Source organism: Enhydra lutris, unplaced genomic scaffold (assembly GCF_002288905.1).
Source record: "Enhydra lutris kenyoni isolate GAN:26980312 unplaced genomic scaffold, ASM228890v2 scaffoldscaffold2, whole genome shotgun sequence".
In the NCBI taxonomy this organism is placed as follows: Eukaryota; Metazoa; Chordata; class Mammalia; order Carnivora; family Mustelidae; genus Enhydra; species Enhydra lutris.
In genome coordinates this window covers 12,199,288-12,225,882 of record NW_019154086.1, presented here as the reverse complement: position 1 = coordinate 12,225,882, position 26,595 = coordinate 12,199,288, and the positions used below count along the sequence as shown (strand labels likewise).

The 26,595-nt window shown below is 37.6% G+C and overlaps 1 protein-coding gene across 2 annotated transcripts; it reads right to left on the bottom strand.

Moving 5' to 3' along the window:
• Positions 1–1,169: 1,169 nt before the first annotated feature.
• Positions 1,170–25,768, bottom strand: LOC111151694 (zinc finger matrin-type 3). Of its 2 annotated transcripts, none has more exons than XM_022509836.1 (5): positions 25,413–25,768; positions 10,234–10,353; positions 7,750–7,916; positions 7,532–7,632; positions 1,170–3,342 (listed from the first exon to the last, which is right to left on the bottom strand). In XM_022509836.1, exons 1-5 carry the CDS (start codon positions 25,680–25,682, stop codon positions 3,131–3,133), a joined length of 870 nt encoding a protein of 289 aa, XP_022365544.1. In that variant the 5' UTR covers positions 25,683–25,768; the 3' UTR covers positions 1,170–3,130. The 2 variants fall into 2 exon arrangements, with proteins under 2 accessions (XP_022365544.1, XP_022365555.1); XM_022509847.1 differs by having other exon boundaries at positions 1,285–3,339; positions 25,413–25,714.
• Between the last annotated feature and the right edge of the window lie 827 nt (positions 25,769–26,595).

Here is a 26,595-nt window from a genome sequence, read left to right as displayed (position 1 = left end):
CAAGACCAACAAAGTATTTTCTGTTCAGTGTGGAGCCAAAAGGATTTACATGGCACACTTTGTTTTGTAGCTTAACTTTTTGAAAAAAACACTTCAAAGGCATAGGCAGTCCAATCTTTTAATTGGAACATGGAATTTTTCCTTTACAACTTCTTGCCCTCAATATCTTAAGAAGAGTTTCTAATTGTTATCTTCTAACATTGACTTCAAATGACAACTTACTGAAAGATACTCACAAAGAGACTTTGATGCTATAAGTTCTTCTTGCAGATGATTACTGAAATCTACTGACTCAACTAAAGGTCTTCCGCTGTTTAGGCCTCTGTCCGTCCTTGTATACAGCATATACAAAGATACTAACATGACTCTTGGGCAGCACAGGGTGCAGATTCTAGAGCAGATTACAAAGCAGGACTGGACTTCACAAAAGGAAACCAACAGAGATCACGTATCACTGACTGTGGTAGTAACAACGGCCTTCTTTGACAGGGAAAAAACACTGTCTAACAGGAATGCATGAAGATGAGAAATTGTACCATGCAGAGATATATTTATTTAGGTATTTCCTTTTTGACAACCTCTGTCACCTTTGCATCACCTATGGAGCACAGGAGAATGTTGCAAGGTAACAACCCCAAAACAATCCACTGTCATAGAGATCTGTGATTTTCTCTTTTTTTGGATGTGTAGGTAACCTCTATAAATGATCATGGAAGTTATCAACTTCCTACAGTTTGGAAATTAAGGAGCAAACCGAGTTATTGTAGGCAATATGGTATCTAAAGTGTCATATAAAACAAACACATAGCTCTTCTTTAGTGCAAAGAAATAGAGCAAGTAAGAAATAACACTATAAATCTAACTTTTTTCTTTAAAGAAAACACGTTTATGCATTCATAACATCCATTAAGGGCACTGGGAGACTGGAAACCTGAATATGCAAGGCCAGGAAAAGACATCAAGGCCTTTAAGTCCACTGCTTTTTGTATATATGTAATGAAATTATTAAGTGGGGAGAGTGGGGAAAATCCTTCAATTTTATTTGCAAAGGAAAAACTGAAAGTGGATAAATGCCACTTTTACAAATTGTAAATTCTTATCCACGATCTTCTACTATTACCTGAAATAAGGATCCAATGAAATCTTCTCTACGGTATCACATAAATATATATGTATGTGTGTATATATGTACTTATATACACACATACATATATGTATGTATGTCTATATGTACACAGACATACAGAGAAAGAGAGGAAAATAAAGTTTTTAAATAATTAAAGAACTAAGTGGCCAGCACTGTAATATTAAATTCTACCCAAAAATGATACTTAGCAGCAATATGAGTAACCTACTGACCAATAAAATAAGTTCTAAATTGGTCTAAACTAATCAATTGTATAAAAGGATTATTATGCTCAGAGTCACAGGTCTAGATAGAATCTCAATAATGTTATTTCATTCTCCTGTTTCTGGGAGGGAAAAAAATGTACTAAACAATTCTATTTTCAAAAAACCTCTACTTCAACAGAAGAACAAGTTGATAATTGTACCAGTGGTTATCCCAAAACTGAATTTTAAATACAGATCTACATTGCTCAAAAATTGTTCATAAGGATTAAAGGCAAGGAATGATGATTGTAATTTCCTTCTCCCCATCTCTTTGCCTATAGAATTATCAAGGAAAAATAGGAGTTTTATTTTTAATTACTAATTAAAGCAATCAAATGTGAATTGACCATAGTGCAAAGATACTGCTCATTATAAACTTCCTGGTGAATGTGGCCTTCCAAAAAAAAGTATGGATGAGCACCAGTCTTATCCATGTAAATACAGTAAGTAGATAAAATACAACTAATTAAAGTTCATAGAGTACTCCATTAGTTTATCTAGCCATACACTAGAGCTTCTTATTTTAAAAACCAAAACCAAATAATAATACTATTAAAATGATCAGATACCAAAGTAATCCATAATGTATTTCCACAACCTTTAAAGAAGCTGAATTACAAAGAACCGAAGTTCATGTATTTTACTACTGGATATTATGAAACTAAAATTTGGTTAACTTTTTTTTTAATCCTCTCTATCTATAAAATAATAAGGTAGTAGTATTTTTCAGAGTAGCCAACCAACGGGTAAGACAGGAAAGAACATAAGTAAACCATAAGGATCAGTTTATCAAAAAAGTCTCCCAAAACAAATATCAAGAGATCCAAACTTAACAATCAAGATTGTCATATAAGTAGGTTATTATCAGTGAATAACTCTAAATTGAAAAATCAAACACATCTTTACATTTCTCAAAACCATCTGAAAAATATTTTTTTAAAAAATAGCATATCTATCTTAAATGCATTGAATATTGGAACAGGGGGCTTGGAAAGCCCACAAAATAGCTGGGGCATGAAAATGAGCTCATTAAACAAGCTAATTCAACTGAGGTGGGGTGGGGGAAGGGGGAAGGAAGGAAGAAGATGGCATTTAAATGTGTAAAATCCACAAGTGGAAATGAAATTTCACAGTTGGGAAGTCTACAAGCACACTGGAAGTGTATAAATCCAAGAAAATCTATATTCAATCAATAATGGGAAGACAAGGGGAAAACATGTCCTGGGAAAGACCCTAATCCGGTTTATATTCATATATCCTACTGGCAAGGCATTGTGTTGAGGTGGTTCCAAAGAAACCTTGGGAAACCAGAATCTCTGCTTACCTGTTTTTACCATTATCTGAAGTAAGAACTCAATAAAATTCTTTACTTAACAGTACGTAAAACTAAAACTGCAAAAGAAGGTGAAAATTTTAAATTTTTGAATAGTTAAAGCTCTAAGTGATCAGGCTACTAGTTGACCAGAACTTGGTCAAGATAAAAAGTTACTTCTCGTGGGGTAGGTAGGTCACATGCTCTAAGTAGATCAACACAACTGACCTGAAAATGCATCATGACCTAAGAAGCACATTCTTTTCCTTCCCCAGTCTTGATAGCTCATGGTACACCACTGCAGGTTACACGTATTAACATTAAGCAGAGGAATATACTCAGATCAAAAGGACCACAAAAGCAGGGCATGTTGACAGAAGGCAAACAACAGGCAGGAAAAGCTGCTCTATCTGAATACAACAACCACTATACATATCCCAGATTCTCCATCTCATTTCTGTACCGCTGTTCAGACACCTTGCTTTTATGTTGCTTGCTCTCTAAATGCTGCCGGAACTCCATCTCCTCACCAGCCCCAACATTACACATGGAGCAGTAAAACTGGCCACTCGGGGTAACACACATGGCCAGATCACGTGGAATTCTCTGCCGAGAGCGGGGATTGAAGTAAGGACCTGCTAAAGCAAGAGATAAAAATGGATTCACTTCAAAATATTCACTACATAAATGATGACAGTCTGATTATCACTATAATATGTCATCCTAAGCTCAAATTATAAAATTCACTCTCAGCTTTAAATGAATGCAAAATTAATAGATTTTTTTAAATTACAATTTTATACACGTTCAATCTAAGAAGCGAAATGATTCCTCCAACTACTGTCAGAAAGGTTACTGTAGAGCCAAACCCCAGCTCCAAATGACAATGTCTCTAAAAAGTAAGTAAAATTGTAAAAATTGTTTAACTTTATATGAAAAGTTTTATCATTATACTAACTTTTTAATCCAAAAATTCTACTTCTAAGAATTATCCTAAGAAAACACTGAGAATTTTTGTATGGAGATTTATCAACAAGGACATTATTTCATCAGTGTGCATACAAGTTTTTATGGGAGGATGTGGGAAAAGGAGAACAAATAGATTATTTGAAAAATTATGGTAATGAATGCAACAGAAAACCATGCAGTCACTGTAAGTAATAAAAACTCTTTGATTTGCTTTGGTTACATGAAAATGTGATTATAATATGCTATTAAGTGAAACAAGAATATCACAAAATATAATCACATTTCTTTTTTTTTTATTTTTTAATTTTTATAAACATATATTTTTATCCCCAGGGGTACAGGTCTGTGAATCGCCAGGTTTACACACTTCACAGCACTCACCATAGCATATACCCTCCCCAATGTCCATAACCCCCCCCCCTCCCCCCACCCCCCCCCCCCCAGCAACCCTCAGTTTGTTTTGTGAGTATAATCACATTTCTATTTCAAAGAATATATATAGAGATGGGAATGACACACTAACATATACAAAAATGTTGGCGGAATTATTGGTAATTTTTTTTTCTTTTTACATAACTGACTTCTTTTTTTTAACTATGTTAAACTGAATTTACTGGCCTATTGCATTAAAAAAAAAAAAAGCTAATCTATAATTACCTGAATAAATTCTCCTTCAGCATTCAAAATATTCAATGTGACATATTTATAGGCAAATCAAATTATAACTAATGTATTTTAGGTTTGGGGGGTATTGTTTGTTTGTTTTTATTGAAGCATAGTTGACACACACTGTTACATTAGTTTCCGGGGACTGCACAACTCTATACATTATGCTATGCTCACCACAGGTGCAGTCCAGCTGTCACCATGCAACACTATTATAGTTCCACCAACTATATTCCCTATGCTGTATCTTTGATCCCCTGACTTATTCACTCCGTAACTGGAAGCCTGTATCTCCCATTCCCCTTCACTGTTTTGCCAAAGCCACCGGCCCCTTGCCTAGAGTTCTCTGTATTTACTTAGCACAATACCCTCTAGGTCCATCCATGTTGTTGCAAATAGCAAGATCTCATTCATTTTTATGACTGAATAATATTCCATAGTGTGTGTGTGTGTGTGTGTGTGTGTGTGTCTGTGTCTGTGTGTGTGTATACACATGTGCACACACCACATCTTTATCCATTCATCTATCAAGGGATACTTGGGTCACTTCCATATCTTGGCTATTGTAAATAACATTGAAATGAACACACGAGTGCATATATCTTTTCAAAACAGTGTTTTTGTTTTCTTTGGGTAAATAAATACCCAGTTATATAACTGAATTCTTAAGTTGGACCATTGCTTATTAGTTTTCTGCTTTCTTTTCTACTATAATAAATATTTAAGACTTTTCTCAAAATATTACTTTCACTGTATCCTACAAAATTTAATATATTTTTATTACTGTTTGATTTTAAGAATTTTAAATTTCCAGGTACCTGGGTGGCTCAGTTGGTTAAGAATAAGAATCTGCCTTTGGCTCAGGCTCAAGTCAAGATCCCAGGGACTACAGATCAAGTCCCAAAGAGCCTCTGGCTTCCTGCTCAGCAGGGAGTCTGCCTCTTCATCTTTCTCTGCCCCTCTCCCACTGCTCATGCACAGTGCTCTCTCTCGATCACTCTCAAATACATAAAATTTTTTTTTAAAGATTTTATTTATTTATTTGACAGAGAGAGATCACAAGTAAATGGAGAGGCAGGCAGAGAGAGAGAGAGGGAAGCAGGCTCTCTGCTGAGCAGAGAGCCCGATGCGGGACTCGATCCCAGGACCCTGAGATCATGACCTGAACCGAAGGCAGCGGCTTAACCCACTGAGCCACCCAGGCGCCCCATACATAAAAAGGAATTTTTAATTTCCAATATGATTTCTTCTTTGATCCAGAGTTATTTAGAAGTGTTTAAAAATTTCCAAACAAATGGAAATTTTGTAGGGTTTTTTAAATATATTTTTTGTTATTGATCCCTCATTTAATTGTACTCTGCCCAGAAAACAGTCCAAACTGCCCTCTGTCCTAAGGTTTATTTTACCTAATATTAATGCAGTTATCTCAGCTTCCTTCAGTTCAGCTAAATTTTTTATTTTATTTATTTTCTCTTTATTTTTTTTCTTATTTTCTTTCTTAAATTCTTTTAGTTTAAATTCAATTAACATATAGAGTATTATTAGTTTCAGAGGTAGAGTTCAGTGAATCATTAGTCTTATGTGACACCCAGTGCTCATTACACCTCAGCTGAACTTTTTTTTCTTAAAGATTTTATTTATTTATTTGACAGAGAAAGAGAGAGCATAAGCAGTGGGGAGCAGAGACAGAGGGAGTAGCAGACTCCCTGCTGAGCAATGAGCCTAATGTGGGACTCCATCCCATGAACCCTGGGATCATGATCTGAGCCTAAGGCAGACGCTTAATCAACTAAGCCACCCAGGTGACTCTCAGCTGAATTTTTTTTTTTTTAGATTTATTTATTTATATATTTGACAGAGAGAGAGCATACAAGTATGCAGAGCAGCAGGCAGAGGGAGAGGGAGAAGAAGACTCCCCGCTGAGCAGGGAGCCCAATTCGGGACTCAATCCCAGGACCCTGGGATCATGACCTGAGTGGAAGGCAGCCGCTTAACTGACTGAGCCACCCAGCCCCTCTCAGCTGAATTTTTTTAATCCAATCTTGTAATCTTTGTCTTGTAACTGGGACTTCAGTCAATTTATACTTACTATAATCACTGATGTATGTTTCAACTTTTATTAATCATAGTACATTATGCTTTCTCTATGTCCCTTTTTCTATGTTTATCTTGCCTTTCCAATGAATGTTTTTGTTTTTCATTTGATCTACTGTTCCCATGAGTTACCTCTCCTAGTATATGTGTGCATTGGAAGCTGTGACGGGGGAGGATAAAGGACTATTCAGTCCAACTCTCCTTCCTGGAGATAATCAGAAAATGCAGAAAACATTCCTATAATGCAGCAGTTCTGAACTGAAGATGTATATGAGAGGATGAACTGAAGGTGTATATGAGAATCACTGAGGAAGCATTTCTAAAACACACATATGTCTGGGTCCCACTCTGAATTTACTGACTAAATATCTCTAAGTCATGGTTCAGGAATGTGTATTTTGTAAAAACTCCCCCAAGTTTAAAGCCACTGCTCAATCTTTTTTATTTTCCCCAACAAATGGAGATTTAACAGGACACAACTTTAAACCAAGTAGCCCATTTTTATAACGCATTTTACATTTCTCGGCTGGCAAACACCAGAAGCAGTGTAAAGGGACTATGATCAAAGATCTTAAAACAGGGATGCCTGGGTGGCTCAGTGGGTTAAAGCCTCTGCCTTCGGCTCAGGTCATGATCCCAGGGTCCTGGGATTGAGCCCCGCATCGAGCCCAACATCGAGCCCGACATCGAGCCCCACATCAGGCCCCACATCGAGCCCCACATCGAGCCCCACATCGAGCCCCGCATCGAGCCCCGCATCGAGCCCCGCATCGGGCTCTCTGCTCAGCAGGGAGCCTGCTTCCCTTCCTCTCTCTTTCTCTCTCTCTCTGCCTGCCTCTCTGCCTACTTGTGATCTCTGTCTGTCAAATAAATAAATAAAAATAAAGTCTTGAAAAAAAAAGGCCTTAAAACATAAACTATAATTTAAAATAAAAATAAATAATAAACTACACAGAAAATAAATAAAGACCTGAAATAAACACCAGATTGAAAAGCCACTAGACAAATGAACAATTAGCTAACCGCAAATTCTCAGGGCTATTATCATTAAAGGAAATAAAAATAAAGAAGACCACTTCCAGAATGTGGCCACGGTACCTGAATTATTCTGTACTGTATACATATTCCTCCTATTAGGCATCATCTTATACTCATTCCCTTCTTTCCGGGTCCGCCGCTGACCGGCCTCTGAGGACTCCCTGGAGAAAAGAAATTTGAAAAGTGTGAGACTTCTAAACAAGGATCCCTTTCAGCTCTTTTTCTCTAAAGACAGTCTTACACAACCCTTTGGCCTGAGAGAAAATGGCAATACCTACGAGAATGAGTTACTCTGAGCTTCCGCCAGCCGCAGCCTCTTGGCGTGATTCTTCCCTTGATAGTGAGCCTGAGCCACAGCCGGAGAACTAAAGGAGGCATCACAAAGCTTACAGTAATCATTCTCCGTGGCCAGGATCACTCTGCCTCCAGGCTTAAAGGAGCCCATCTGACATCAAAGACACAAGAGACAAAGTTAAAAAAAATGTGGAGCTTCTGCCCTCCTTCCCCTCAAAGTTCCTAAGAGTTGAAAGATAACCAAAGGTTATGATATGACCACAAGCACTCAGCTTTATAACGAGAGGATGTAATTCATTCCAGAAAAACAACAACAACAAAGGAAAAAGGCTGGGAGATAATCATGGTTTTGTATTACAATCACCTTTGTACCAAACCTATTAATGGCTTGTTGCTATCTCCATGGAGAAATTTTTTAAAAGAAGCATAGAAGATTCAGGGCAGTATAGGAAAACCCTAAAATCACATTACCAGAAAGATCAAGTCCTTCCAGAATCCATCAACGAGCATTTAATGAATGCCTACTGTTTATAGGGCTTGCTACCTAATGCAGAAGGGATAAGCAGATGTATATTTACAAATGAGCCTCTGTCCCCCACAAAGTCTACAAATTAGCTATGGATATAATATAAGTAGGGAAAAATAACCAGCAGATACAGGCAACCGTATTCAGGCTGAGAAATGAGTTCAGAGAAACCTAACACAGTGCCTGGAAGATAGTATGTACTCAATAAATACTGTTGGGTAAACAAAAAAAGACAAACTAGATTTGGGCTAGAGGAGAATAAAATACCTAATAAAGAGTCTGGAAGCATATCCTGTCAGGACCAGCTGAAGGAAACTGCACGGTTTCACCAGGATGGGAAGATTTTCTGGGGGACAGAAGAGCAGTCTCCAAAAATCACAAAGGGCTATGCTAGGAAAGAAGGCTCTGAAGGTTCCCTCAAGGAGGGGGAGCAAGCTGAAAACTGTCCCAAGCTGGGAGCAGCTGTCCTGTCCAGAACAAGAATCAGGGCCCTGAAAACTTCTCAGCCTGAAGATCTGTCTGGGTATTTTTCTCTTCTTTGATTCTGCTTTTATCCTCTCTCATTTACCCCACAAATTCGTGAGGATGGAGGAAAAGCTGGTATTGCCATCCATGTTTTAAAGACTGGAAAACTGACATTAGGGAAGGTAAAATTACACCATGGCAGTTAGGAGCAGAAGTCCAAGGTCAAAAGAAATTCTTGTTCCACCACTTCACAAAACACATAACACCATGGACAAGTTACTTGCTTCTCTGAGCTTCTAATAAACTTCCAGGTGAGACAAATGCTGCTAGCCCATGAATTATACTCGGAGTAGTCAAGTCAATACCTCTTAAATTCTTGGAAGCATGAAATGAAGTTTAGGGCCCAGGACTAGATTAAGGCAAGGCAAGCATTTTCCATGGGCATAAAATTTAAGGGTGCATCAAAAAACTCAATAATCAAGATAAAATAATATGTTAATGGAACACTTATATAAATCAAACCTAATATAAGAAATTATCATAAACAAAATATCAAAATTTTAAATAAAGACAGGACAGTCACAGTGCCATGCCAAGCTATACTGCAGCCTGAGGCAAAAGGAAAATCAGTAATACTTACCCAGCTTTAAGTTTTTGACATTTCGTTTACCACTGATTTTTTCGGATTCATTTGGAATTTTAAAGTAGTACATTAAAATATTTATCTTCATTACTGTTTTGGCTCCCTCTCAAATTTGTGCCTCAGTCAAGGGCATCCCTCATCTCACCTTAGTCCCAGCCCTGAACGAAGTAATGTAAGAAAAGTGCTTAGCAGAGTGCCTGGCATAGTAAATACTTGATTAGAGCTATTATTATTTATGACCATGTATTGTTCTATGGACAAAAACAGATTAAGGAATACAATCCATATTTCAGAGGCTATTAAAGTACAGCATTATCTTGCCTAAAACATCTGCTTTATCTACCAGTGAAAGGAATGTGAATCTCAAGTGTGTGTCATTATATTAAAGTCCAGAAAAAGTTTATACAGGTTCTCTCCATAGTGTGAAGAAAGGGGCAATCTCAAAAAACTGACCTTGCTGGAAGGCAAATTATAAAGTAAGTGGGATTAACTACAATAAAGAAATAAATACTGAAAACCTCTCTTTTCATTCAGGGCAGAGCTTAGACATTCAGGGTCATTTAACCCAGAATTCTAAGACATGCCAAGAAAAAGCCATATGTAACAATATTTCTTTCTTCATTTCATGCATCACAACCAACTCAATGAGAAATCTCAAGGTCATGGATGTTGGCATGCTTTAAACACTGCACTACAGTTTGAGGAGTTAAAAGTGCCAAGTAGAACCTTGTAGGAGTATTCGCCCAACTGTACCTTGACGGGCCTCTGGATGACAAACTTCATCCATGAGCATGTGTGCAGAGGACAACTCCCACCCTGATATGTGTGTCTCACCTGCGGAGGGACGGGAACAGCTGGAGTAGCCACAGGTTCCACCACGTTGCTCATTCTGGCAGGAGGAGGACAGCTGTTGGCTGCATAGTAATTTCGGAGTTTCTTACCATGATTTTTACCCTAGAACCAAAGTGAAATGAGTAGTCACCAAGAAAAAATGTGTCAACTAGAGTTCATGTATCCATTAAAAAAATAATAGTAATAGAAAAAATGGGAAAAAATAAAAAACCCAAGCAATATTAACTACATTTTATTCTTGCAGATATATGCAACACCGGGGCAAAGAGCCCACTAGATCTTAAAGTAAAAGAGTCTACACTTCAGTTCTAACAGAAGTGAAAGATTTATCTGGGAAAGATAAGAGAACAAACCCAAAAGAAATTAATTTCCTATATATTTCTGGAAAAGTATCACATTTTCCAGTGATCTACTTCCTCCCCCAACTTGTCATTCATATGCCACTGCCTAAATACAAATTTTATTACACTGTGATCTAATCTATTTTATAAGTCAGTAAGGAAATGGATAATCCAATTCTTTTTACAAAAATAGCACTTACAGAGTATCTTTTTACTTGCAAAGGGCTCTTGTGTGCATTAGCTCATTTGCTGCTGACAAAAATTCCTGTAAGAGGAATTTGTTAATATTATCCACATATGACAGGTGAGGAGCTGCGATCCACAGAGTGTGGAGGACTTGAGCTGGCACCTTCCTTCAGCTGGGCTAGGTAATGGAGCAGGGGCTTCAGGAGGCCCTCTGAATCCAAAGCAAGACCTTTGACTACTTCAGGAAGCACTGTGAACCACTGTTAAGATGCATTCACCTCTCCAGCATGTTTTGTTTAAGTAGTTATTCACATTATTATATTCCTTGAACTGACGGAAATTTGAGGGAAGGGCCAGTGGTCTGAAAGCATTCCAAATGAGGGTGAAACAATGTGTTATTCTTCAGACTGCACTGTAAACTTCAAACCTGTAGGCAAACAGTCTTTTCACCATCTACTAGGCAAACAGTCTTTCACCATCTACTATATGCTAAGCCCTAGAAATAAAAAGGACTAGCACACGCTCAAGAGGAGAAGACAGATATATGTAAGCAGTTAATTAAAGTAAGGAGATGAGTTCTACCTTCTGACCACTGGAATGTCCTACAGGTGCTCTTGCTGTGGTCATGGTGACCTCCAGGGAGTCAAATCCAGGGGTACATTCGTGCCTTCACCATGTTCTAAATCTGGCCAGCACAACACCATGAATACTCCTTTCTGTTGTCTCCTAGGATGCCCTCCTTACCCACCACTTATTCTCTCAATGCTGCAACATCCAAAGCTCCAGCCTTGGCCCTCTTCTCCATCTACATTATTTTCCCCTGTCTCATAGCTTTAAAATATAATCTTGACAAGTAAGTAGCTCCCAAATTATCTGTCTTCACCTCTGTTGTGGACTGAATGACTATGTCCCACCAAAATTCATATGTGGACATCTAACCCCAATGTGATGGTATGTGGAGGTGGGGCCTTTGGGAGGTGATTAGGTCATAAGGGTAATCAGTGCCCTTGTAAAAAGAAGCCCCAAAGCTCCCTCTCTCTCATTCTGCCATGCAAGGATCCAAGGAGAAGTTGACCGTCTACAGTGTGGAAGAGGACCTCACTGGAACCATGCTATTGCTCTGATCTCAGACTTTAGGCCTCCAGAACTATGAGAAATAAAACTCATTCTAGCTCCAGGTCCTTTGTACTTGCTGTTCCTTTTGCCTAGAAGGTTCTTCTCGCAGATCTCTGCTTGGCTGGCTCCTTTTTTCCTTTCAGATCTTAACTCAAATGGCATGTCTCTGAATCTGAAGTGTCCCGCCATCCTCCTACCCTCTGCACAACATGCTCTCCATCACACAGTCAGGTTTATCCTACTGCCACTTAGAACAATCTAAAATGATATTGTCTGTTTACTTGTTTCTCTTCTGTACTCTCTGGAATATAGACTCCTAAAAATAAGGACCTGTCTTGTTTACTCTTCTATTCCTGATGTCTAGAACAGTTTCTAGCACACAGTAAGATTTGTTGAATAAATGAATCAATTATTATAAAAGAGATAATGAATAAACTGCCAGGAGAACAGAAAGAAGGAATTTCTTACTTCTGCCTAAATGTGTCGGAGAAGGCTCCCTGAAAAGGAGAAAATCAAATCATCTTTTAAAATGAGCAAAAGTTTACCAAGCAGGTAAGGAGTAAGGGGAAAGAAAACTGTGAAGAGAAAAAATACTATGATCAAAAGCCCAGCATGTAAGGTTAAAAAGCCACAAGGAGAGATGATCTTCTGGATCCTTTGGAGAAGAGTAGGAGTTGAGATACTTAGGGAGCTTAATGGTGAAACAGATCTTGGACTTTATAGGCAGACAGGAGCCTCTGAAGGACTTTAAGCAAAGTAGTTATATGATTGGATTGCATTTGATAAAAATCAACCTGGGATTAGCATGGGGGATAAATCAGAGTAAATCAAAGCTGGAGCTGGGTAGAGAGAAGACAACTAAGGACAAAGCCCTAGGATAATATAATATAGAGAATGAAGATCCAGAAAATGAGACTGAGAATGTTTGGCCTGTCAAAGTGAAAACCAGATAAGTGGGGAGTATTATGGAAGCCTAGAATAAGGTGCTTCAAAAGAACAATCTAGGGGCGCCTGGGTGGCTCAGTGGGTTGGCTTGGGTCATGGTCTCAGGGTCCTGGGATCGAGTCCCGTCTTGGGCTCTCTGCTCGGCAGGGAGCCTGCTTCCTCCTCTCTCTATCTGCCTGCCTCTCTGCCTACTTGTGATCTCTCTGCATCAAATAAATAAATAAAATGTTAAAAAAAAAAAAGGAGAATCTAGTTAGACATATTATGACCCAGAAACTATACTTCTAGGTATCACCAGAAACTTACATACAAGGAGATATCTGTAAGAATGTTCAAAGAAGGACTATTAGTTAGTTATAATGAAAAGGAAAAATAATTGAAGTGTCAGGGCATCTCAGTCAGTTAGGAGTCCAACTTTTTTTTTTTTTAACTTACTGGTTATTTATTTTACATAAGGTTATAAAAACACTGGCAAAATGACCTGGAAGTATTTAGAAATTTTTTTTAAAGATTTTATTTATTTATTGGAGAGAGAATGAGTGAGAGAGAGCATGAGAGAGGAGAAGGTCAGAGGGAGAAGCAGACTCCCCAAGAAGCTGGGAGCCCGATGTGGGACTCGATCCTGGAAGTCCAGGATCATGACCTGAGCCAAAGGCAGTGGCTCAACCAACTGAGCCACCCAGGCACCCTGGAAGTATTTAATATATACACTTCATTGGTAAAACTATAAGGAAAAGCAATTTCCACAGCAGGTGAGCTGTTTTTTGTTTTTTTTTGGGGGGGGGGGGGGGCTTAAGGATCTGATGAGACTTTATTTCAGCAATTGACAAGAGAATTTGGTTATTTCCTTGAGACATTTTCAAATGATGACTGACACCATAATACCAGGGCACTGGTATTTAGGTTTAGGAATTTCATACAAATATACTCTAAAGAAAATTTAGTATCACTTCTTATTTCACAATGCTTCCCATGAAATTTAACATATACGAAAAGTCACACGGTGGTAAAACACTTGGCTCTCTTAATAGCAAAGACTCAGTTCCTTAAGTAATCAAAAATCTGATAAAAACACAGAATCTTTGTTTCATAGGCAGCTTACATTAAAGATAAAGAAAAGTCTTTGTTTACACTTTCTTTTTTAATTTTTTTCAGTGTTCCAAGATTCATTGTTTATGCACCACACTCAGTGCTCCATGCAGTATGTGCCCTCCTTAATACCCACCACCAGGCTCACCCATCTCCCCCACCCCCTCGTCTCCAAAATCCTGTTTGTTTCTCATAGTCCACAGTATCTCGTGCTTCGTCTCCCCCTCTGGTTTACCCCAATTCACTTTTCCTTTCCTTCTCCTAATGTCCTCTACATTATTCCTTATGCTCCACAAGTGAAACCGTAGGATAACTGACTTTCTCTGCTTGACTTATTTCACTCAGCATAATCTCCAGCCCCATCCATGTTGATACAAAAGTTGGGTGTTCATCCTTTCTGATGGCTGCATAATATTCATTGTATATATAGGACTCCAACTCTTGACTTCAGCTCAGATCATGATCTCAGGGTCATGGGATCAAGCCTTGCATCGGGCTCCATGCTCTGTAGGGAATCTGCTTCCCTCTCTCTCTCTCTTTCTCCCTCTCCCTCTGGCTCTCTCCCTGCTCAAACACTGTCTCTAAAAATAAACAAATAAATCTTAAAAAAAAAAAATAACTGAAGTATCCATCTATAGGATAATGCATAAATTACAGTCTATTCATATAAGGGAACACTATACAGTAGTGAAAATAAACATTCCAGGGCCATGCATGGCAACATGAATGATTCTCCTAACAAAATGCTGAATGAGAAGAACAAGTTGCAAAAGAAGATATGTGAGAATAACTTTTTTAATATGGGAGTTAAAAACATGAAAACCACTACATAGTACATAAGAAAACACATATGTAGCAAAAGTACAAAAGAAGTAATGGAACAATAAATATCAATTCAGTATAGTAGCTACATCTGGGAGTATTGGGAGAGGACACAATTGGGAAGAGATGCTTGGGGGCTTCAGCTGAATGGATAGTTTTCACTCTTTCAGCTAGATGGCAATATACATGTTCATTATATTATTTTGTACTTTTTTATGTCTGAAGTATTTTATAATAATTTAAAACTAACCAAAAAAAGGAGTTGTTCACCAGGTCAAATGCTACTGAAGAGTTAGTAACATCAGGACAGAGAAGTAATGCTGGGATTTAAAAATTAGAGGTCAAGAGTAACTTTGTTAGAACCATTTCAGTAGATTATTAGGGGTTAAAATGTCACTCAGAGTGCCTTGGGGAGACAATGGGAGATGTGAAAAAGTAGAAAGAACCAGTATAGGCAACTATTTAGAAGAGTTCTATGACAGGAAGCAGAGATAGGGTTGAGAGTTAGAAGGGGGAAATAGTCAATGGAAGATTAGTCTTAAAGATGGGTTTTACTTAGGTTCATCTGCATGACCGAAGAACAGATGGTGCAAACACTAAAGCATGTCCCTGAAAAAGCAGAAGGTCAGGTACACATTATTGCGGGAAGAGTCAACTTTAGAGAGTATCAAATATTTTATTTCCAAGGCAGTATTCACAGTTTTCAAGCCAATATTACATCTATAACATACAATAATAATGGCAACAAACAATTTTTGAGCACTTAAATGACAGGCAGTGTTCTAAATAAATATTCATGATATCTCTTTCATGTAGGTGTTATTATCCCCAATTTACATATGAGGAAACTAAACTCAGATAGTTAAAAACTTGCCCAAGAGTTTTCAGCTAGCTCAGCAACAGATGCCTGGATTTGTGTGTACCCATCTGCCCTCATTAAACAATACAGAATAGTAAGAAAAACAAATAAAATACAGAGAAGCCATGCCCTCCACAGAACCAGAAGTCACAGAATGCCCAGACTTCAAAATAACCATAAGTAAAAAAGGGAAAAACATCAAATCCCAGTGAGCAATCGCTCATTCTCACAAAAAATAAAACAATATGTAGGAAAATTTTAAAGGATCAGAGAGGAAGCAATGGAATGGGAAACAGATAAAGAAGAAATACTTTATGTCAAACCAGAGTCCCTAGAGACAAAAACAAAACAAGAAAACAGAACTAATATTTGAAACTGTAATCCAAGAAAACTGTCCAAAGGTAAGTAAAGACCTGAATCCACATACTGAAAAGGCACACCAAGTATCTGGGAAAAATAATCTAAAACAATCAGATCTAAAGTATATCTTTTAAAAGGTATGACATTTCAAGCTCTCCAGGCAAAAGGATCAAATAACTTACAAATGTGTAAGAATTAGAATGTCATCCATAATATGTAAAACAAGGCAGTAGTTGAGAAGTATTTTTTCTTAAACTTAACAAAAGTATGAACTAAGGCTTGATGTACAGGCAACTATCCCTGTATCAAGAGTCAAGACTATAGAAAAGCATTTTAAAAATACATAACCCTAGGAATTCAATACTCCTAAGTCCTGCTTGAGGAATCTTTTGGAGCTTAGTTCAACCAAGAAATGACTGGGAAAACTTCAGCGAAAAGGCTGATGGTGAGTATTTTCATGGATATAATTGTAGATCGAAGACTGAAGTAAAGGTGGAGATGAGGGTGAAAGATTAATGTTCAAATATTACATGTTATGACACAATGGAAATAATGCAACAAAAAAGAGACAGAAAAAGGGATGCCTGGGTGGCTCAGTGGGTTAAGCCTCTTGCCTTGGGCTCAGGTCATGATCTCAGGGTCCTGGGATCAAGCTCCACATCAGGTTCTCTGCTTACTGGGTGGCCTGCCTCCCCCTCCCCCTTTGCCTGCTTCTCTGCCTACTTGTGATCTCTCTCTGTCAAATAAATAAATAAAATCTTTAAAAGAGAGAGAGAGACAGACAGACAGACAGAAAAAGGAAGAAGAAGGTAGAATAAGTTCATTGATTCTGCAATACACAATTTAGCTGGGATATCATTAAAAACTGACAACCCCAGATAATAACACATTAAATAACTGAACAGGGTAGTAAAATCATTTAAAAATGTGTGAAGGGATCCCTGGGTGTCTCAGTCGTTAACTATCTGACACTGAGATTGCGACATGAGATTGAACCCCTCATCAGACTCTGCACTGAACATAGAGCCTGCTTAAGATTCTCTCTCCCTCTACTCCTCCCCACTCCCACTCACTTACTCTCTCTCTCTCTTTCAAAAAATAAAAGTAAAAAATAAAAATGTATGAGGACTATAAGCAATGGTAGAGTGTGACACTTTTCTACATATACATTTTTGTATTGTTCTGACTTTTATAATTAGATTAACATTTCATAAACTTAGAAAAAGAATCAAAGTCAACAAGGATAGGGAAGGATCAAAAATGAAATATAAACAGAAGCAAACAAATCTAACTATATAGAAAAATGAATAACATAACCATACTGAATGGGGAGGGGAGGAAAAAAAAAACTATTCACATGGTCTTTAAGTAACTTCTCCATGATACTTATTAAACACAAGAAGAAAAATAGTAAAGAAAAACTTTACAAAACAAGAACCTTAGCAGGCAGCAACTCTGTAACCTAAGTAACTTTGTAAAACAGTATTTTGACAATATATCATCCTAAAGACAAAAAGAACAATTCACAAATGCTATCCCCTGGTTAGTAGGTTTGTTTTTCATGGGCATATAGCTTATCAAACGCCAAACTATATATACTGAGAGAGGAAGAAAGTGTGTGTGTGTTTGTTTTGTGGTTAATGGAAGCCTAGGTTTTTCCCCATTGAAGAAAGGAGTGAAAAATTAAGAAAAGATGGAACGTTAGAATGTACACTGTTGTGTTGTACAGAAATTGGAAGTATCAGTCTGAACTCAGTTTTCAACATTACGTGCATGTAGATAAATATAAATGTATATACATAGGTAAATATTACTAGCTCTGTCACTGAGAAGATCTAGAAACAATAATATCCCAGTAGTGAAAAGCATACCCTGCACTCAGGTTTTGGTTTCTAAATACCATTTTCCAATAAAAGAAACCTGGCTCCTTGAAGAAATGGCCAGCATGGGGAAAATACAAGAAAATCCTGGAATCTTTTGTACTCAGGAATTAAGGAAGTACAACAAATATTACAGGGTCATGTCAAAAGGACACAACCACCAACCTGAAGGGGCGCACACTGGTCAAATCTGGAAAAAATAAACATCAGGATACATAATGATAGTAAGAGATTACATCCCAGAATAAATAAGAATCCATAATCTATGGTGATTGAATGAATGAATTAATTAAGAAAGCAGGAATTTCTTCTTTAAAATAAAATTCCAACCAATACATGTAAAAAAAAATAATTAAAACAGAAAACCACCATTTGGCAAACACCATAGTAATAATCACTATAGGGAAGAATCATCAACGAATGCTAAAATTAATGAATGAAAACACCGTAAGAAATAAAATATTCAGAGTCTCAAAATATCTCCCCACATGATACTTATTAAACACAAGAAGAAAAACAGTAACTTTACAAAGAAGAAGCCTGGCAGATACCATCTTAAACAGTGACCAAAGTAATAGTACCAGTGATACAAAATATTCACATCTTTCCTAATACGATGCACTGGTAAAGACACAACATCACCTGTGATAGTCTTGCCCCCAAAGCCACATAATCTGAATGCAATCATGAGAAAACATCAATCAAACTCAAATTGGGATATTCTACAAAACAACTCTTCAAAAACTGCAAGACTATATTAAAAGCAAAGAAAAACTAAACCTGTCTAAATTAAAAGAAATAAAACAACCACACGCAAAATTTCATCCTGGATCAGACCCTGGAACCAGAAAAAAAAGGACACCATTAGATAATTGGTGAAACGTAGTCTGTAGATTAGATATTATTGTTATCAGAGTTAATTTTCTGATTCGTATAATTGTAGGACAGTTATGTAAGTATTAACATTTGGGGAATCTGGATGAGGTACATGCAGGAATTTTTTGGACTGCTTTTGGAACTGGTTTGTAAGTTAAATGTTATTCAAACAGAAAAGTTAATAAAATAAAATAAAACTTGACCAAAGCCACGAGTAAATGGCGGAGCTGGGGACAATCTCATTCCAGAGCCCATTCTACCATGCTCCACTGCTCCCTCAGAAAACTCAACAGTATTAAACACCATCTCAGACACCAGGAACTGTTCTAAATGTCTTACACACACTAAGGTGCAGTATCATTAGTATCATCGACAAATTCTTCTTCATGAGACACAGAGAAGTTAGGAAATATGTCTTCCAGTGATACACATCTAGTAAGTTATAAGACTACAATTTGAAGACTAGTCTGACCCCAAAGTCCATGATTTCATATTCTTAACTAATAGCCTATAAAACAGATGCTAGTAAAGGGAACAATAAGAAATCAAAAGGCCCTTGGGTGCCCGGGGTGCTCGGTTGGTTAAGCAACTGCCTTCAGCTCAGGTCATGACCCCGGAGTCCCGGGATTGAGTCCCTTATCAGGCTCCCAGCTCCACGGGGAGTCTGCTTCTCCCTCTGCCCTTCTCCCCCTTCATGCTCTCTCTCAAATAAATACATAAAATCTTAAAAAAAAAAAAAGAAAGAAAGAAATCAAAAGGCCCTTAAAAATTAAGGACATAAATGTCAAAATTTTAAAAAATTCAATATAGGTTTAGAATTCAAGAATACCTCTTATGGTATAAAAGAAGGAATAAAGTAAAGATAAAAGAAAGGAGAGATAAGCAATATAAAGAATCAATCCAGCTAGTCCAGGCTAGTGCTAATAGAATGACCAGGAAAAGAGATAAAGAAGAAATTATCAAGGAAACAGTATCAAAGAAAATTCCCCAGAGCTCAAGAGAAACTGGAATATGTAAATGGAAAAGAACTTCTAGTGCTGACCAAGACAAATGAAAAAAAGATGCACAACTAAACACAACCATCATTGTAAAATTTCAGATATCAAGGATCAAAAGGAGAGCCTAAGAGCTTCCAGGAGGAAAAAAGCCCAAAACCAAAGTAGGTCACCCACAAAAGAATAAGAATCAGAGTAAGATTTCTCCTCAGAAATACTAGATTAAAAATAAATAAATAAATAAAAACAAAACAAAACAAAAAAACCAAACACACACATGTACACACAATTAAGTACAGCCTTTAAAATTCTTAGGAAAAGTAACTTTCAACCAGAAAATGAATGGTTACCTATGAAGCCATAATACACACATTTTTAGACACACAAGAGCTCACAAAAAAATTTATGTCTTATTACTCTCTCACATTATTTTAAAGACAGAGATCTATTATAATATACATTTATATTTATTCTTTCTTCCTTCAAATAATGTCAAGATGTACTCCAACAAAACAAGATTGAAAAATAGAAAGCATGCATATTTAGAAAATTGTAGCCCAAGCCAGAGGGCAATGAAGAAAAATCCAAATTTGACAGCTGTGTAGCAATCCCAGGGAGCAATCAGTTGCATATGGAACAGGAAGATGGGGGGGATCTAGGATAAAGCAGGAATTCCACAGTGGAAAGTATGAGAGTTTGGAGAGGGAAATGGGGTTATGATAAAGATACATTATGGGAGAGAAAGAAGGAAAAAGAAGAAAAGCAAATAAAAACTCTAGGATATACAATAAGCTACACAATAAAGTCAAGATCCAGTTATGAAACAACTAATCCAAATTAGAACAGGAAATCCCGTGGGTTTAATGAAGATTAATGAAAAGGATTGTAAGCAATTAAAAGAATGATTAAGAAGTTAGTAGTTGTTTTTTACAAAAGCATAAGATTCTTCTCCCTCTTTTTAAAGTTTCAGAAACTCAAGAAAAACAAAAGGTTATTTTTAAGTTACAACCCACATATGACACAAACTACAAAGGACATGATTTTGAGTAACTGGTGGCACTCAAGAAAGGGTCATCCATTTGAACATTCCTCTTGAGTATCATGGGATCGTGACTTTGGAAACACAGAGAAGAAAACACCTCTTCAAAGAATAATATTTCCCTAGTTATAGCAATGCAAATGCTGAATGTCAATTTCCAACAATTAGAATCAACCTACAAATAGAGCATGGTAAACTTAATTTATTATTGAATAAACAAAAATCCAATCAACCTTAACAGTGTCAAAGTAAAACTATAGCCAAGGCAAGATGAGAAGTGGAAGAGAGAATGGAGAAGAAAAGATGGGGATGGAGGTGGAATGGAGCACAGGTGATTACTGCTTTTCATTATATGGCCTTTGTTCCCCAGGTGTTGTTTTGAGTTAAAATTTCATTAAATGTTTTGAGGAACTGCTACCAGTGGCAAATGTTACAAAAGGTCAAGTGAGAAAAAGCTAGATTTGCCCGGTAAGGTCACAAGTGACCATGGAGAGGACCCTTCCAGTAGAATATTGGAATGAAACCAGAATGCAGGGGTGGGCTGGGGAACAGATGGGACATGAAGACCAGGAGAGGACAATTATACCTGTCAGAACTCTAAGGAGAGGAGAAAAGTTGCCAACCAGAGGGATTAAAAGCAAAGAAAAGGCTGTTGTTGCTATTTTTATTTACAAAGAAAAACATGAGCAGGTTTTTAATTTGATTGAGGTAAAGAAGTGATGACAGGTGATGAAAACCAGAGCTAGGGTGAGGAATCAGCCTGTCAGAAGAGATATGTACTCTTTGGAAGAAGAAATGAGGTAGCGGTACTGGGATGGGAAGGCAGAGAGCTGGTGAGACACAACCTTCAGCAGTATCAAGGAAAACTTCTGTCCCCTAATGAAGTGCCATTTGACTATGCTCAGTCCATTGCAAGTTCATTTGGAAAATAACCAGGTGGGAGAATTTTGAAAACATAAAATTAGCTGAGATTAGAGTTGCTAATCATGCCATCCAAACCAATGTTACCAATGTGACCAATGTTAAAATATAAGTGCTAAAATCAGTATTCTAAATTTTGGGATAACATCAACTGCATTCTCATAACTCTAAAACTACTTTTTTTTAACCTGCATTCTGTCTCACTTTCAAATTAATCTAATTAATATGGCACATTACTATTCGGCTGCTAAATATTACAAACAGAAACCTATATTTATGACAAACTTTAGAAATGTACTTTGAGTATCTGAGTAGTTATTTTTCAAACGGACATGCAAATTAGCAGATACATGGGTTGACATTATTTTACACTGTGGACGCCCTAGCAAAATTTATCCATCTTTTTGTTTGTTTTATTTCTGTTAACAACCTTCCACCCAAAGTAGTTCTTCCTCTGGGCATGTATGCTGTTAACACAGTGTTGTGTTACTCCATGCCAGGCTTGCCCTAAGTAACCTGAAGCCTGCAGACAGATTTTAATAAAATGAAGGCATGTTTTTTTCTTTCAAAGCTTTTATTTTAAGATATAACTAAATCCATAAATTTGAGACTGTAAAAATATGCAATATCATTAAAAATAAAACAACAATGCAGGGTATTCTGAAGCAGACTGACTGGGTGACAAGTCCTGGGAATAAAACTAAATCTGTGTTGATCACAGATACACATGCTTCATTGCTAAGGCAGCCCCAACTCAGGAAAAGTGGGATGTCAGAGTGAGCTTAAAGGAAGTGTTTATCAAGCAGCTTCCATTGTATGTCCTGGATTTCTGGAATATGATACAGTTACACTCTAGTGTAACACCACTCACACCAGAGTGAAGGTTGGTTAACAACACATGGGCAATTTGAAACTTTGCGATTTCAACAATGGCACCAACTGACTCAACTGTTTGGAGAAATGTAATCACAGTGATTTATTACTTTACACAAATGTGTATCCAGCTTATAAACAGTCTACCACTGACCCCTTTTATCTCACACATAACTGAAATAGTGAATTTTCAGTCTTAGTATCACTCTATATTAAAAATGATAAAGCAGGTTTTCAGAAATAAAACTTTCCATCATCTCATCTACCACTTTGTTGTATTAGTCTACTTAGAATCATTGTCAATCTGCCTAATCCTGGTTTTTGGTAAGCCTTACTCGCTGGTCCTACCCCTGTCTTTAGTAGCCTTTTTAAAAATCACCGCCTATTTCTGTACCATGTACGGAGACTTTGATGCATCCTTCAGGTAGATATTTCTATGTTTCCCCTCTATAGTGGTTTCCCCCACCTCTAATTAATGTTCATGCTCTAATTGTTTATTATTCTGATCTACTCTTTGATCCATACTCTGTCATCTTGACCATATCATTTTTGCTGAAATCTAGATTTTACTTCTAAAGTTAACTTTTTTTAATACTATCCTAATGAAATTGCTCCATATTTTCATATACTAACTCCTTTGGCCTGTTTCTCTGTAAAGAAAAAAACAAAAACAGGGGTGCCTGGGTGGCTCAGTGGTTTAAGCCTCTGTCTTTGGCTCAGGTCATGATCTCAGGGTCCTGGGTTTGAGCCCCACTTCAGGCTCTCCACTCAGCGGAAGCCTGCTTCCCCCTCTCTCTCTCTGCCTACTTCTGATTTCTCTCTGTCAAATAAATAAATAAAATCTTAAAAAAAAAAAAACCCTCCCTCTTTAAGAATAACATTGACTTCATTCAAATCTTTGCTTCTAAGCTCTTAGAAACAAACTCTTAGGAAAAAAAATGAAACTTTTAATTTTCCATCAGGTTCTACTTTCTTAATACCAACTATCTTCTTCTTTATCTTTACCCAAGCTTTTGGCTGCTTACATTATCCACTATGACAGGCTGCCCTTCTCCTCCAACTTTTCCACTTAAAAATCTGATTACTGAGACACACACACACACACACACACGCATGAAAACACAGAATCAAAAGAAAAAAAATGCAGATCCTGTTTCTTATCTAGTTTAAGCTTTATAATCCAATGACCCTGCTCAAACTGAATCCTCTCTATGCATAACCAGAAGCATCCATCACTGTCTATGGAGACACAAAGTGATATTAGGAGGAAAAAAAGGCAGGAGATACAGATATAACCCATACACATATATTAAAATTACATATTGCCCAAGAGTTTTACCTCATAAAAGTAAACAACTCTTCTTTAAAGGGCACAAAGGTGGGTTTTCTCTCAAGTTAATGACTTACAAGGGGCTTTATACAGCTAAAACCCAAAACTTTAGATCTCAAGCTTGATTTTTTCAAAGGGGGTCTTAAGGCTGTAACACTGAATATGTCACAGGAACATATGAAGAGGAAAGCTAGCACTGTGTCTTGGGTTTGAGAAGCAGCATCCTAATAGAACTCCCCTCAAATGGCAAAATAGGCAAAGGAAGACCCATATCAAACCACTATGGTTTGGAGAGTGATACACAGAGGAAATGAGAGTGAGGTTGAAGGAGGGGGGAAATGTAAAAATAAAACCAGAAGATGCCTTTATGCACCACTGAGGACAAATGCCAGAATCTGAGATATAATTAACTCAATGCGCTACACCTGAGGGCAAAACAAACCCAAACAAAGGCAACTCCAGGGAAGCGACACATTCTGTCTTCCCCTCAATCCTAGAGAAAACAATACACCCTCAAAATATTTCTGAGGTATAATCACAAAGTGACACAATCATCAGTCTTTAGGATCCAAACAAAACAGAAAAAGATTTTCACCTAGAGTAAATAACAACTTTACATTACAGACAGAGCCTCGCGATAGAAGAAATACCTGTCTAAGTCATCTCTCTACCATATGTCTTATGATTGTGGCTATTCATGCAGAGAATAAAGAGTCAAATCAGTGCTGACCCAGAAGACATCCTTTCATTCAGTGGCATTTGGCCTCAATTGCTTCTCGGGTCTCCTTTCTCCAAAAAAAGGAAATTATATAATTGTATACGGATAGCAATCTAGAATAAAAAGAAATACTGCACTCTCTCTTTCTAGACAAAGGTTAGCTTTCTCTTTGTTCTTAGGTAATAACCCCTTTAAAATTGTCCTTTCAACTAGATACTCTACATGGAGGTGAGAGCTTTAAATCTCAGAAACGATCATCAGTTCAGAGTATGTTTCCTATGAAGGGTAAGGTTCAATATTCCAATGTCATTTTATTCCAGCCACAGAAAAATACCTGTGTTTTCTTTAGCAGTGACAGGTTATGTAAGAAGAGTCAGAGGTCAAAGAGAAAAAGCATAACATTCATAGATTACCTCGAACCGATGTAAACTGTATTAGCTGGAAGACAATATTCATTAGGCTAATTCTCCTAAACAGTCTGAATTGAGTTTGGTACATCATGTCTCAAAAACTATTCACCTTAGGATCACAGGTTTGTACACAAGCATAGATGATATACATTAGCATGCAATGACTAGCAAGATATCAAAAGCCACACAGTTAGGTTGACGTCTCATTCTGTGAAAAGTGATGTGTTCTTTTAATGTAGGGAACATTATGCTTGTAATCAAACAAATTAATGTCTAGTCGTTCACTAAGCCATCGTGATTATTCCAGGCACAACTGGTCATATCTGGAGAAAAGACTTTGAAATGGGCAAAGCCCTAAAAGGTTCTCTCACCAAATGCCTGGCCTTCCATTCTCCCCTTACCTGATAATGAGCCTGGGCTTGCTGCGCAGAGTTCAAGGTGACATTGCAGAGTTTGCAGTACAGGGGCTTACATAGCTCCTCCAGGGCAGAGTCTTGCTCCCCTCCCTTCGGTAACTCTACTTCCCCAGCCAGAGGCAAGGAAGCCTCCTGCCCAAAAGGCTTCTGTGGCGGAAGCTGCAAAGTTCCTGCAGACCGGGCAGCCACTGACATAGGAGGAGAGGATGAGGGCCGCTTAGGCAGAGGAAGGCTGGCGTGTTGCAAGAGGATCATTGGGTAGGAAAGTCTTGGGCATAATCCGATGGGCGATGAGAACTCAAATCTTCAAATCTTTATCAACAGCAAAAAAAAAAAAAAAAAAGCCCACTTAACAATGCGACCTCAGCAATACAACATGTAAATGACCACACCATCTGACCCCTTCCTCCACTTCTCCAAACCACCTTTGGGATTTCTTTTTGCTTCATCTAACAGACTTCCCCTATCTGTTAATCCACACTGACACTACACTCTTCCACGGAGAACAGCCTTATAGATTTCACTTTATTTTGCTTGGCCCAGCTCCAACTGCGGTCCCTCTGGCCCACGGACATTAATAGCATTGCATCCATGGCTAATTAAATCTAAAAGTCACATGGCTGAAATGGACATCAAAGGTCACCTAGTCCAGACCCCTTCCCTCAGGCACACTGACACTCAACTACTCTTGATGATTACTAAGCACAAAAACACCAGTGGCAAAGGACCTCAGCAAATGTCTCCTTTTCATCCAAATTGGTCTTTCCATCTAGAGGAATCAAAAACAGCAAAATAAAGACTTCCGTGTCTCAGAACCCTTAAAACACTTCTAGAGCTAGCTAAAATATTAAGGAACTCAGTTACTGTGTAAAAAAATAAATAAATAAAAGAGTTCCTTCCCATCAACCAGTAATATTTAAAGAGGGAAGCCAATGAATGATTCTTCATAGCAGAGGCCGCAGGCAGCCTCAGATGTGCTCTGTTTGGAACATATAATGTAGTGTTTTGCTTTCACTTTTTAAATTGAATTAGTCATCAACATTTTAAAATCAAGAGATTCATGGCTTCTCCTGATAAAAGGATGATCTGGCAACATCTGACACATGGTCCTACATGGACAATTAATTAGAATGGAGAGGCAATGTCCCCAGTAGCCAGGTCTGTCTTC